This window comes from Semicossyphus pulcher, unplaced genomic scaffold (assembly GCF_022749685.1).
Source record: "Semicossyphus pulcher isolate SPU_LCO1_2020_fin unplaced genomic scaffold, fSemPul1.0.p SCAF_4, whole genome shotgun sequence".
NCBI lineage: Eukaryota > Metazoa > Chordata > Actinopteri > Labriformes > Labridae > Semicossyphus > Semicossyphus pulcher.
This window is the reverse complement of record NW_027211715.1, coordinates 30,200,634-30,214,213: the sequence shown is the minus strand read 5'-3', so window position 1 is coordinate 30,214,213 and position 13,580 is coordinate 30,200,634. Positions and strand designations below refer to the sequence as shown.

The following is a 13,580-nucleotide window of genomic DNA, read 5'->3' as shown; positions in this document are numbered from 1 at the left end:
AGTTAACTGACTCCAGCCCTCGCGTGGTGAGTTAAGTGCCCGCCTACCTGTCGAGGACATGATCGCTCTGTGATCTCATTTAGCAGATCTTCGGGGGATGTCACATGCATTATCCGCCGGGAAGATATGTGAGGGGCATGTGGCTGAAAAAGATGAAGGGATTAACTTGAAAGGTGAGAGAAAGAGAGGACAACAGGGAGAGTTTATCCTCCAATCAGACGCTCTCCCAGCTTCTTTGTTCCTCAACCTGGAGGCCTTTGTCCATGTTGCACAAGAGTCATGTTGATGTTGCGCAAACAAACATTCAGGTGTCAATGCTGATATTGTGTGATAATGATCGTGCCCTCTGCAGGATCTCTGTTCCTGGAAGACCTTCACTTATTGCCTGTTTTAGTTTTGGCTGCTTCACATAGCCGTTAACTCTCACGCTGCAGTGTGTCAGGCGCGTCACATCTCCTGTACGTCCTGCGTGCTGGTGCATTTGAGCAGGTCTGTGATGATTCTCTCAGAAAAAGATGCTGAACTTCTCTTTTTTTTCGTCTGCTGTTCCCATTCTTGATCACTAAATGCAGTTATCTTTTCACTGTACAAGCAAATGTACAGCACATATTTTGTCTCAATGTCCAGAAACATGCAAGTCACACCGCCGATGAGAGGCACCCGAAGGCCGAAAGATGTCAGTGTTTCCTTCACATCCTGCGTGAAACAGTCCATTGACTTTTTATAAGGACACAGGAAGGACTTGCTGCTTTTTCACCTTTAAAAATGTTCCTCGATAAAAAGTTCTTTTGAATATATATCTTTGTATTTCATTCATTCATTCAGGACTTATGTACCGTATTTACACAGGGGTTAAAATAAAAGCACAACATTTGCAAACCATGGTAGTAAGTACACTTTAAACAATAAGGCATTGAAAGTCACACAGCTGTGTATATACTTGTGTAGCTGCGGCAGTGTTTCCTGCACACTCGACTGTGCGTACAGGTGTCTGTCGGGTCTCCATGTAACCGGAGTAGAATTGTCAGACTGGGTCCCTGTGTGAGAAGATAAACTTCTCAAGTTTGGGTCCCAAGCAGAAAGTTTGATTGTCCCTCTGTTTGTCTACAGGTCTGCCGTGATGATCGAGTCGTTGTACATCAGTACGTCAGAATCAGCGAGCAGCGCTGATGTTTGTGACGGGTGGTCCATCTGTCCCATTGCTTTCTGGGAAATTTGTCCGTACATCTGAACCGTCCCCCCGCCGCTCCCCGGCATGATGCAGTGGGAAAGCAGCGGCGTGTTGGCGTCATGGTTGGAGCCCGTGGTGGAGGGCACGCCGCTGACGTGACCTGTGCTGGTGGAGCCGCTGGCGCTGCTGGGCGAGCGGCTTTTGGGAGGGGGCAGGTGGTGCTGGATGACCCTGGTCGGTGGTACAGGGGGAGCAAAGTGGGCAGGAAAAGCTGCATATCCTGGCGGGATGGGGTATCCGTTGACAGGGATGAAGCGTTGGTGTGTTTGGGACACAGCCATGGGCCAGGCTGGGATGGAAGCCATCTGGCCTGGGGAGGAGATAGCCTGCGCGGGGTAGAGGTATCCAGCAGCTGCAGCAGCAGCGTAGCGAGGGTTGCTGAGGTTGCTGACGGGGCTAGCGCTGAGGGAGGTTGTCTGCGTGGTGGCGTTGCCTCCGCCGCCAGAGGGCGTGCTGGAGCTGGCGTGGGATGACATCCCCTCCCAGGCTCGCAGGCGGGCGTGGATGTCTTTGAAGCGCGGCCGACGTGTGGGTCCCTCCTGCCAGCACTCAGTCATCAAACCGTAAAACCTGAGAGAAAATAAAGTGCGAGTTTGTTTTATAAATAGTTAAAAAGTTTGTGGACTTTGTAAAGCAACCTGAGGATTCATGACTTGCACAATGTTCGTATGATATCAACTTCTCAAAACTGACTTCATGGCTTAATCTGAGTAGCAACATTAACACGAACATACCTCGGTGGACAGTCCTCAGGGCAGGGCAGCAGCTGCCTCTTCCTCACCATCTCCATCACTTCCTGGTTGGAGAAGCCGTAATAAGGCTGCAGTCCGTAGCTGAAGATCTCCCACAGCACGACTCCGAACGACCAGATGTCAGAGTCTGTGGTGAACTTGCCGTAGGTGATGGCCTCGGGGGGCATCCAGCGGATGGGCAGCAGAGTTTTGGGCTGGATGCAGAAGTAGTCCGAGGAGTAGATCTCTCTGGAGAGACCCAGGTCTGAGATCTTGACATGAAGCTGTTCGCCTACGAGAATGTTCCGAGCTGCGAGGTCTTTGTGGATGTAAAAGTGGCTGGCTAGGTACTCCATCCCCGCAGTCACCTAGGGTTGATTAGTCAGGAAGAAAAGAACAGGATTGAAACTAATATTTAATAACTTATAGATACTTTAGATACGACACAGAGGGATGGATTATGGATTTGGGTTTTAAATGGTTTTAAGAAGTAAGTAGCTGTGGAATATGTCTGGCTGTCAGTGGGATAGAAGGAGGAGGAGAATTGCAACAAGTGATGACAAACTCTATGGATTTCAAACAATCTGAGAAAACAAGAATCCACTTTCATGTGCAAAGATTGTAGACTAGTTCTCCTATCCCACCTGTATGGACATGTGCAGGAAGTCCCCATGATCCAGGCTGGATTTCACCGTGCCGTCTTCATCGCTGCTGCAGCCGACGTCAGAGTGAGGCGAACGCATGATGAGGAACTCGTGGAGGTCGCCCTGAGGCAGAAAGTCGAACAGCATACAGACAGGCTGCTCCTGGGTCACCACACCCAGCAGGCACACCACGTTTGGGTGCTGCAGCTCCGTCAGCACCGCCGCCTCCTGAGATGGAAACAAAAAAGGTACCAGTGAACCTCAAGGAAAAAGTTAGACGGCATCTTCATAGAAAGTAGTTTGCATGTTGCCTCATGGAAAGTCTTCATGACTCGTGTTTCAAACCTCCCTGACATCCAAATCCATCAGGACAATGCAGCAGCAGTTTCAGTTTATTTTTGGAACTATTCTGAGGGAAGTAATCTGCTGTGCAGCGATTTCTAGCTGTATACAGTCTGTCATCACCCACCACGTTCGTACCTTCTGTGCAAATATAACAAGTCATGCTTCACGTGTTGTGGGAAGAGAGATCTTTCCGTTGGCTAAACTTTGCTCCTTGTATTTTTAAACAGTAGATTATTCTAGTACCACATGTAATTTTAGTAATCCACACCGGATTGCAAGTAAAGAGCATGTTGTTTAAAATGCCTCAACCTCAGGACTGCTACACAAGTTCCACATGGCTGTGGTTGATTGTTGCACCAACAACATGTGTTTACACAATTTTAGACCCACGTAGAATCCTGAAATGTTGCTGCAGTTCTCTGAGAACCTTCACTTAAACGAGCATTTTAACTGCAATCGAAACAAACAGCTCTATCTCAAAAACAGAGAGAGTTGCGTTAATTGGGGCTGCGAGGTGGTGCAGTGGTTAGCGCCGTCGCCTCAGAGCTAAAAGGTCCCGAGTTTGAATCCCTTTCGGACGAAGCGGGCCTTTCTGTGTGGAGTTTGCATGTTCTCCCCGTGCATGCGTGGTGGCGTTGGTGACTCTAAATCGCCGTAGGTGTGAGCGTAACTGTAAAATGTTGTCTGTCTCTATGTGTGAGCTCTGTGATTGACTGGCGATCAGTCCAGGGTGTAACCCTGTCTCGCCCAATGACAGCCTCCCAGTGACCCTAAAGAGGATAAGCGGTATAGATACTGGATGGATGAAAGTTGTGAATTTTGAAAAACACAACTTTATCATTAATTTGATGATACATATGTTGCAACTGGAGGTTTTTACACAGGTTTGAGTCAAACATTTAAAAACAAAAACACGAGACAAAAAAGAAATAGTGCTTAAACCTATTATTATTAAATATCAACCTATTACTGTTAAACCTAGAAACATTTTAAAAACTGAAACTGATCCTTTACTGCACAACGCTGTGATTTCAAAATAAAAGACCTTTCTCAAACAGCCGGGCGGGTCCTGCTGTTTACCCATGTTGATTTAATTGAATGAATTGGAGCAAATAAATTGAACTCACAGTGACTTTATGGGTTTAGATCTGTCTCAGAACTAAATCTTAGAGCTTCAGTGGGTGAATAAAGTTGAGGAGGCTTAGCCAGTGCAGCTGTTTCCAGTGAAAACTGGGTGAAAACCCTTGAAAAAAACTCTCAAGTTAACAGTGTATATTTCTGCTTCCAGCTACTGGCCACACCTTAAGTGTCTACAATAAAAAGCTTGGACTTTATTTTACATGTTTTACTACAACTGTGGGGGTCTTAAAAATGTCACGTGCTCTCAGACAGCCACTATAAACATGCACTCCAAGGTGCTATGTCGTATAAGGAGGTTTAAGTTAAACAAAATAGGCTGATTTAAACTTAAAGCTTTGGAAGCAAAGATAATTTGTGTACCTGCTGGAACTCTCCCCAATGCTGGGCACTGGAGATATCCTTCAGGGTCTTTATGGCCACCAGCTGAGCCTGGTCCATGCCCGGCAGGTACAGGTGACCCTTGTAGATCTTCCCCAAACTGCACTCTCCGAGCTCCTCCATGAAACGCACGGCCGACAGGGGGAGCTCTTTGGCCTTGCTCTGCAGAGAGAAGAAGAGATGATAGATGTTACCATGTTCACATGAAGTTTGCTTTAGTGTTTCTAATTCAATGCAGGCGAACAGCCTAATATAACACCAAGTATGTGTTTGAGCTGTAAAAACAAACATAAGTGCAGCCCTGAGAGTTGATAATTGTCATAATCAGACTCCATTACATCAGCTCTGAATGATCCCTTCAAGCCTTTGGACAGCAATGTGGGAAAGTCGTGAAATCTGGCAACAAATTCACAGCTGAAAAATATCAACAAGTTTCAGCTTAAAAGAGACGAAGATATGAATCCCTCTGTCTGTAAGAGTGGAGAATAAGATGCAGAATTAACAGAAAAACAGCCTTCTTTGAGAGGAAAGACATTTTCTTATCAGTCTTTTACTCTCACAGAGAAGAATAGAGACTGAAGGTTTGTTTTCAATACTAAATCAAACAGTACTGAGCTGAACTGTGAAATGGTCCAGTTAAATTACAGTTAAAGCCCCCCTCCAGTGAAAATCCAGTGTTTAGCCTTGTAAACATCTCCATGTGGTGTTCTTCATGTGCTACAAGACATATCAGGGACAACATCAGCAGTCATCTCCATGGCTGGGCCTGTCTGCTTTTAAACTGCAGTGTACCAAGGACAGGCTGAACAACACGTTTTCAGATTGGCAGGTTTGAGACGTCACAAACCTAAGGAGCCAGTCCCGTTAAAGGACGGGGTGATGCTATGCAGATCATTATGTGCAACCCATGGCGACCACTTCAGCTATGTGCGAGCCAGCTGTAACCATCATTGTAATTTTTGCAAACTCACTACTGACAACTAACATTAATGTTACTACTACTAATTACTACATTTCAAGCTCGCTAAGTTTCAACAAGTTGCCACTAAACGATGGCAGAGACGTGTTCCGTTTTTGTGATGGAGGGGGCGGTTGGAAATGTGCATAGTGGGCGGGGACTATGCAGATTTAGGAATTTTTAATGAGGGAGAAGGAGGAGATGACTTGGGAAAGTAATTAAATGTATTTTGCAGGGGAAAAAAAATCTGACACAATTTATTATTTCAAGCAGAGCATTTCATGACCGGAGCTGCTCTTTAAAATGTGTGTGTGATCTCTCCAAATTTGTATGCTGTTTATCCTCAATGATTTCAGATAAAAGTCTCATATGTCAGAACTTTCCAGGTGATCTCAGGAAGAGAGGGAGAGGGGATTTCTGTGTGTGACAGAGAGTGAGGTACAGTAGGCGCGTGTGTGTGTAGCTGAACTTGAAGATAAAAGGTGAGCAGAGGTTGGCAGAGATTTTCAGATTCCAGGAACTCTGAGATGAATAATGAAATTCCTCGGTGAGCAGAAATGAGACACACAGGCCTGTATGATCTCTGAGGGGGGTGCAGTGTGTGTGTGTGTGTGTGTGTGTGTGTGTGTGTGTGTGTGTGTGTGTGTGTGTGTGTGTGTGTGTGTGTGTGAGGCGAGTGTAGGGGTCTGCTGATGTTATGAGAGACACAGATGGTTTTAGTTATGGGTTTCTTTCCTCCCCACACCCAAACCCTCAGATCCTCCTCACACCGCAGCAGGTTTGTGTGTGCGTGCGTTTATGTGTGTCTAAATGGATTGTCACAGGCAATGACCCCTTGTTGACCCTGAAGCAAGGCCTGCTGGGTAGCAGCCTAACCCTAAGCCAAGACAAAGTTGAAGATAAGACTGTTGGAGATGAGAGACTTGACAATAATATACATTACATACATTTTAGGGCTGCCCCCTAGTCGGTGACCAAAAGTGTTACACAGCTCATTTTTAATTGGTCAAGTTGTTGCAGAAAAAAAACCTTGTCTGTCGATTGTTTGTCTGCTTGGGAAGGAAGGTGGTCTTGTGGGTAATGTATGCATTTTACTTAGTCTGTCAGGTTTGTTATGAGAAGTCTAGCATGTTTTCTGTGGGTCGTTGAGTTACAGTATTCAGCAGAAAGTACAAGACAAAGGGTCATGTGTTGTGTTAGCTGATTTTTACTGGTTAGTAAGTAAGCTAGTTAGCAGCTTAGCACCAGGCTAAGGCTAACTGAATCAACGTAAAGAAGCCAGCAATCTCCCAAATACAGTCCGGAGAGCTGAAGCAGGGGAGGAGACAATTGCCAAATCCCAATCTCCACCCAAAAGCCTTTGCAATGAACCCTCACAGACTTCACCGACGTTAGGCGTGCAGCGCGTGAGGGCTCTCTTGGTAATTCCCATGGAAAAGTCTGCAGATATGCGGAGTCACAGAAAGTGTCCACATCAGAGCCCTCACCGAGGCTACTTGATGACTTGACAGTGGGACAGCACACGTCACACACACAGCGGGTCTGTGATTGTGGAGATTTGGATTGGACCAATGTTATACTAGGTTAAAATAATTGCTTTGTTTTTGCTTGTTTTTCTGGCATATTAAGAGTAAACAACATTACTGCTTTTGTGTTATCGTAAGCAGGCATCTCTCTTGCGGTGCGCTTGTATATTCTACGTTCTAAAGGCTTTTCACTACAGATCTTTATTCTGTCATGCTGCAAAATGCTAACAATGTTATATAAAGCATTCTTTTTCATCCCTGCAACTCAAAACATTTTTTGATCCGGCAAGAAATATATATTCTGATTGTTAAAGTAATAATCTAGAAGATTCTCATTTAAATAAATGTCTGTTAAGTCACTATCTATCGCCGAATGAGGTAACACAATGGTGATTGAGCCTATGGCCCACTGATGAAAGCCTTTGTATTTGCAGTATTACAGACTGGGTGTGTGTGGCAACTTTTGTGGAAAAAATCGGCGGCGGACATTTAGTGAGGCGTTTTCCACCAGCCAGCTTTTCCGCTCTCTGCAAGTGTTGCGAGTAAACAGTAATCTACTATGGCTGAACAAACAAAGAAAAGATGGATGACTACAGATACAACTTCAACAATAAATGAAAATCCAAAGAAAAAAAACAAACTCGACGCTCAGATGAAGCAAACAGTCTAAAAAGGAAAGCGACCGTCAGCCAGGAAAATCAAGAGTTACAATCGCCGTCGCCTTGCCAAGGTGGAGAGCAATTACTGTTTATTGAAAGAGAACGAAACTGAGATCTTCGAGATTACCACTTTAAATTAATATAGTTTACTATTGGCATAAAATATAACTAATAGTCAATTAGGTAAATCTTTAGTCAGGGAAAGCCATAAGAAATTTCTGTAAATTAAATTAAATTACATCCTCATTTACCCAAATATTCTAGTAATTCTTTTAAATTAATAAAAATGTCCAGAAAACAGAGAGAACTGCACTCTTCTTTTTTCCCTTTACATCTTAAAATAGACGATTATGTGTTCTGATATGTGTAAACCATATTTCAGGCCCCTGTAGTCCACAAAGCCCTTTTTAAATGTACTGTAAAATTGCATAACTGCACGGCTGTCACTCTTTGAGTTTCCTTCTTTGATCTCTTGTATCTGTGTTTACATGACGACCTCGACTCTTTGCAGACACAAGGTCGTCATCTAAACACAGCGAGGAGAGATTCCTTTTTACGTCAGGGAAACATTTACGCCGCTGCAGAAATACTAAATAAACCACAGATATTAACGACTTCTGACGCTTCAGTGACTTTTTGTGGTTCTTTGTCGAGCTGTTGATGGTAATATTATACACATTACCTTGAGAATAAACTCTGGTTTGCAGACACGCTGTCTAGATAGCACACCACCGACAGAATAATGTGGAAAAAGATAAACAGACGGCATGTGACTGAGAGTGCAACCTTGAAAGAAATATGATACAGTGAGCTATGTGTTGGCTGGCTGGCAGAGCGGGGGCTCGATCTACATTACAAAGAGGTTCGGTGAAAGGAGAGAAGAGGTCCAGAGGTAAAGGGATGGAGGGAGAGACAGAAGAGGAGAAACAAAGAGAGATGGATTAAGTGAAAGGAGGAGAGATGTGGAAAAAGAGACAGTGAGACAGAGAGAAATAAACAGAGAGGAGAAGAGCTGCAGTCCAACATTCCTGGAGCTGCTGAGCTCTGATGATAGAGATCTGAAGCTGCGTCTTCGACAGGTCACTTCTAGACACAAGCGCACACACACACACACACACACACACACACACACACACACACACACACACACACACACACACACACACACACACACACACACACACACTGAAGCCGGTAACTCCAGCATGCAGCAACATATCCCAGCTTGACACATAGAGGGCTCTGCCAGCAGTGGAAAGATTGTATAAAAATAGGGTTCTATGCAAGGTAGTAATATATTTGTATTCATCAAAGATACAAGCATTATCTGCAGATTAGTAACTAGATCGTTTAATGGATTCTATTTTAATATTTCTCTGTAATCAGACCCTGAAAAGTCAAAAATCCAGATCACCTATCAGTGAAATATATACATATAAAACAGAAAAATGTTATCCGCTGATCTTCTCATACTTTAAGTGCATCTATAAAGTTATTTGGTCAAGGTTTACAGGTCTATAAAATACAATAGCAGCCTTTAACTAACCTTGCATTAATGTATTTGTAACAATCATGCTACAAGCAAGCTAGCTTCAGTTAACATGCTCTCCCTTTGCATGTCAAAGAATAACTGTATATATAGATGGACGACGCGTCTCCATCTGCTCTCATTGTACGAAATTGAAGCCAAAATAGCTCCAGTGATAGGCGCTGCCATCTTGCGATGGTGACGTCAGTTGGAGCCAGAGTTGCGCAGTAGAGATCGACGTGTGGAGCCGCCATAGCCATAACTTAACTTAGTGAAAAAAACAAGATCCTGCATGCCGGCGTGTTTAACAGCAGAAGAGCTTCTTCTGAGTTCACAGATATGTAAACTTCAATGACTGTAGTGATTGTTTTAGTTACGTCTCCTCTCGCCGTTCCTCCTCCGCTCTGCTAATCCAGAACAGATCGGCTGCAGGAGCCGGATTTGTCAACAGAGCTGTCAATCATCCTTTTGACAGCATCAAATAACTAATTAAAAATAAACTTGTCAGAAAAATGCACACATTGACGTAAATCAGCATGATAAGAACTAACTATAATGACAGAAACCATGTTTGAGAAAAATGTATTTGACGTGTATTTAGATTTTATAGTTTGACTCATGTTCCATCTGTTAACATGGAGGAGGCGGGCTTTATGAGCTATACTGCAGCCAGTCAGCAGGGGGCGATAGAGAGGGTTTGGCTTCACTTTTAGGGAGCTGTCATGTCGTCCATCTTTTTGTACAGTCTATGGTGTCAAACCCTGGACTTTTTAGATAAGTGCCCGCAGAGTCAGGGAAAATGGCATAACGAGATCTCTTTGTATCTCTCACTGCAGTTGCCTGAAATCTTCTAATGCCATTCGGCAGATCTTCAATCTTTTGATATATGAATCTGGTATTCTAAGGGATACTAGTATGTTAAATCTTAGTGAGGCAGCGCAGACATGCCTCCATCTTCCCCTCCATGTGCTGTGACTGTGCTGCTCTACCTTCGGCTTGTACGCGGTAGCGAGCATGGACATCTCCACGTTCTGTCCTCGGACCGGTTTGGGCTGGCGAGGAGCAGGAGGCCGGGCAGTCTTCTGGTTGTTGCGGCACACGCAGATGAAGAAGAAGAGCAAAGCGATGGCTAACGGGATCGCTACACTTGGGACCAGAATGTACAAGATCTCCATGTTGCCGCCGCCAGACTTGTCTTTATAGTCTGCAGGGAGGGGTGGAGAAGGATAGCATTAGATACATATCGTACAGAACATGTTCTGTATGTTTGTTTTTGTCGTGCACTTTTATTGTTACCACATTTTCACACAATAAAAATAATCTTATTGACTTAAAACATGTTTGCGCTCTCACCACAGATGGGGATGTCACAGAGCTCCATGCGGACCCCTTCGTCCAGCGTGAAGCACCAGGGAGCCTCGTGTTTGTTCCCAGGGTTACGGCAGTACGAGTGTCCTCCGTTGAGCTCCAGGTATCGGACGGCCAGGTACGTGTGGCTGTGAGGGTACTGGGAGTTCCACGGCTGACACTGCCGCCCAGACTTTGTCATGCTGACTGTCCCTCTGTAGTCTGTCCCGCTGTTGTTGTAGCACTTGTGATCTGGAGGAGAGGAAGGTGATTAATAATAATAGTCTCTTTTAGCAGTAGCAATAAAGGAGGCAACGTAATCTGCAAGCACTCTCTTACTCTTGTTAATGGGCTCGGCCATGGGGATGCCGATCCTCAGACAGTTGGCGGCCTCGGGGCTGTCGGACGCAGCCAGGTCCTCGCAGTTCGGCAGCTTCAGCCTCTTCAGGATGATGGGGTTCGAGCGGGCGATGATGTACTCGGTCTTACACAAGTCGTTCTCCAGGATCTCGCACTCGTCTTTACAGAGGTCTCGAGGTTTGTCGGCCCCCGTGCTGCGGTCGCACGACGGGAAGGCAAAGTGGCAGAGGGAGGGGATGGCATACTGGGAGCAACGATCGGACAAATGGTTGGAGGTCCCGATCATGGTGAAGGCCGCTGGAAAGAGGGGAGAAATGAGATGAATATTAACTTAAATAATATCTCGTTTGTTTTGGTCTAAATTGTTGGTAAGAATTCTCTTCTCTGCCAACCGTTTGGAAATATTTTCACCAAATATAAAAGGCAATGCTGGATTCTTCGACGTAAGAGAGTAGTGTGATTATAGGCTTATTTCACTCGTCTCTTGCTTCTGACTTTTGAGCGTCTGAATACATCAAAAGGATCAAAGAGGGAAGCTGACAGTGTAAGCTGCAGCTTTAAATGTATGATTCATAGTCTGACCGTTCAGTCATTGCTAACATGTGCTTCTCTGTGGTTCTGATTATCAGGACAGCAGCTCTGCGGGGGGTGAAGAGAAGACAAGCTATTATAAAGTGGATAACTGAAGCTGGCAGTCGTCCACACGCTCCTACAGAACATGCTGCTTGAATAAGAAGATCCTAAAGATCAGTGAAAGTGATATTAAATTCAAGATTGTGAAGTCCTACTGTAGCCTTACAGTACGATTTTGTGGCATCATAAATCTTAATTATCACTCATGCTTGAGGTTTCAGATTAGAGTCAAAGTTCATGGCCCTTTGTCCCTGAACCATTCAGGGAAAAAGCTGACAGCTGCACAGACGCAATCAATAACACATATTTACACAGACAGACACAGTCGTGAATAACATTATGCGGGCTGTTTGGGCTTCACACAGCGTGACGACCCCACTGAACTTCTTTTGAACTCCATAAGCATCCTGTTGTCTTCCTACTGCATATTAGTACAGGCTAACATTCCTAAAGGTCTTCCTCATCAGATGGTTTTCCTTGATTTAGTGTTTGAAAATGATAATGACCTGGTTGCTAAAGAAAAATAGGGTAGGGTTTGGCTAATCAAGACAGAAATGCTTCTTAAAGTTGCTGTATGAAAGCAGGATTTCAGATTTTCATTGAGCAAACAACGAGGCTTTACTTTAGTGTCAAACATAGATGCATGAATGCATGGATGTAAAGGTAATAAGCACATTAAACAAAATCTGATTGATAAATACGTTGGTCAAACCCACATGTACACGTGGCTTGTTTCTCACCTGTGATCTGGGTCTCGATCTCGCCCTGCATCTGCAGCGAGTCGACGAAGATGCTGCGGTTGCCGATGAAGCGAGCGCAGGCGATCCCTCTGTACGGCTGGCAGAATCCCTCTTCATCAAACTCCTCCCTGAAACACACAAGACGACAGAAGGAAGAGGTTAGGGCATGTTTGGTAACAGAGAGGGCAGAAAATGTACACATACATCTGCAGAGTTACAGATGTCTGAACATGGTGCAAAACACAGACATTCCACTAGAGGGCAGTCTATGTTAGAACACAAACACAAAACCAACGAGTAGCACTTCAATGGGGGGAAACGCACTCAAGCTCTCTTCAAAGGACCCTGACGTTGCCTATAAATGTGTATATTTTATTCTTACACTGTTATTTTCTTTAAAAAATGTTCGGAGTATTTCCAACTTGAATAACAAAAACTATTTCCATGTTTGCTCATCTTTCGTGTTCTTGAAGATGCAGGTCACCGCTGCATATTAGCAACTTTTTCTAGCTGCTTTTTTACACAGTTGGAAAGCTGATAGCTAGCTTTAGCTTTGAGCTAAACCATGAAGGCATTTGCCCCCAAAACAACCCTACGCCACTTGCAGAGGAGGAAGAGATTTCATTGTGATTTTACCTTTCTGGCTTCATTATAATTTTATGTATTTCCTTTTGAAAACAAATACTGTTTTCTTAATCAGTTTGTAATTCCACAGTGTTGTTTTTATTTTTCAAAGAAAATAATAGCTTTTTATTTTAATCTCAAATCTACAGTTCCTGCTACATTTAGAAAATTTGAATAAAAATATTTGTGTTCTGATGTTTATTTGCACTTTTTGAGGATGCACTATTGTAAGATTATTGTAAGAAGATAAGAAGATGAAGACGACTGCTAAGACAACTCATAGTTTATCATTTTTAAAGTTTACTGATCCTAAATCAAGATAATGTGATTTATGTTGGCTAAAGATAAATCACATTCAAGTCACAGGCAGAGATCTGAAACACACGCACACACACGCACACACACACACACACACACACACACACACACGCACACACATACACATCTAAGTTCACAGCACAGTTAAAAACCGCATTAGAAATTAATGTTTGGCTGTTTGACTTTATTTCTGCTTATGGCAGAGAGATGACACCATGAGACATAATCTGAAACACATGCAGAGAGACAGAGAGAGAGAGAGAGAGACGGAGAGAGAGAGAGAGGGAGAGAGAGAGAGAGAGAAGGGGTTGATGATCATGTTTTCACAACTTTTACTTCCTTCTGTGATTTTTTGGGGCTCTTTTCTATGTTCCCTTTTTCTGTATTAAGTCTCTATCTTAATCCATTTATCGCCCTC

General features: G+C 44.0%; 1 protein-coding gene across 1 annotated transcript in view; it reads right to left on the bottom strand.

Annotated features, from left to right (window-relative positions):
* Window positions 1-1,104: 1,104 nt before the first annotated feature.
* ror1 (receptor tyrosine kinase-like orphan receptor 1) overlaps window positions 1,105-13,580 on the bottom strand; it is a 159,604-nt gene continuing 147,128 nt past the window's right edge. The window contains exons 5-12 of the mRNA XM_069680270.1: window positions 12,221-12,348; window positions 10,827-11,144; window positions 10,494-10,739; window positions 10,130-10,344; window positions 4,452-4,631; window positions 2,607-2,834; window positions 1,966-2,330; window positions 1,105-1,801 (exon numbers count right to left, since the gene is read on the bottom strand). Of these exons, the coding sequence (XP_069536371.1) occupies window positions 1,105-1,801; window positions 1,966-2,330; window positions 2,607-2,834; window positions 4,452-4,631; window positions 10,130-10,344; window positions 10,494-10,739; window positions 10,827-11,144; window positions 12,221-12,348 (2,377 nt within the window). The remainder of the gene's footprint in view (window positions 1,802-1,965; window positions 2,331-2,606; window positions 2,835-4,451; window positions 4,632-10,129; window positions 10,345-10,493; window positions 10,740-10,826; window positions 11,145-12,220; window positions 12,349-13,580) is intronic.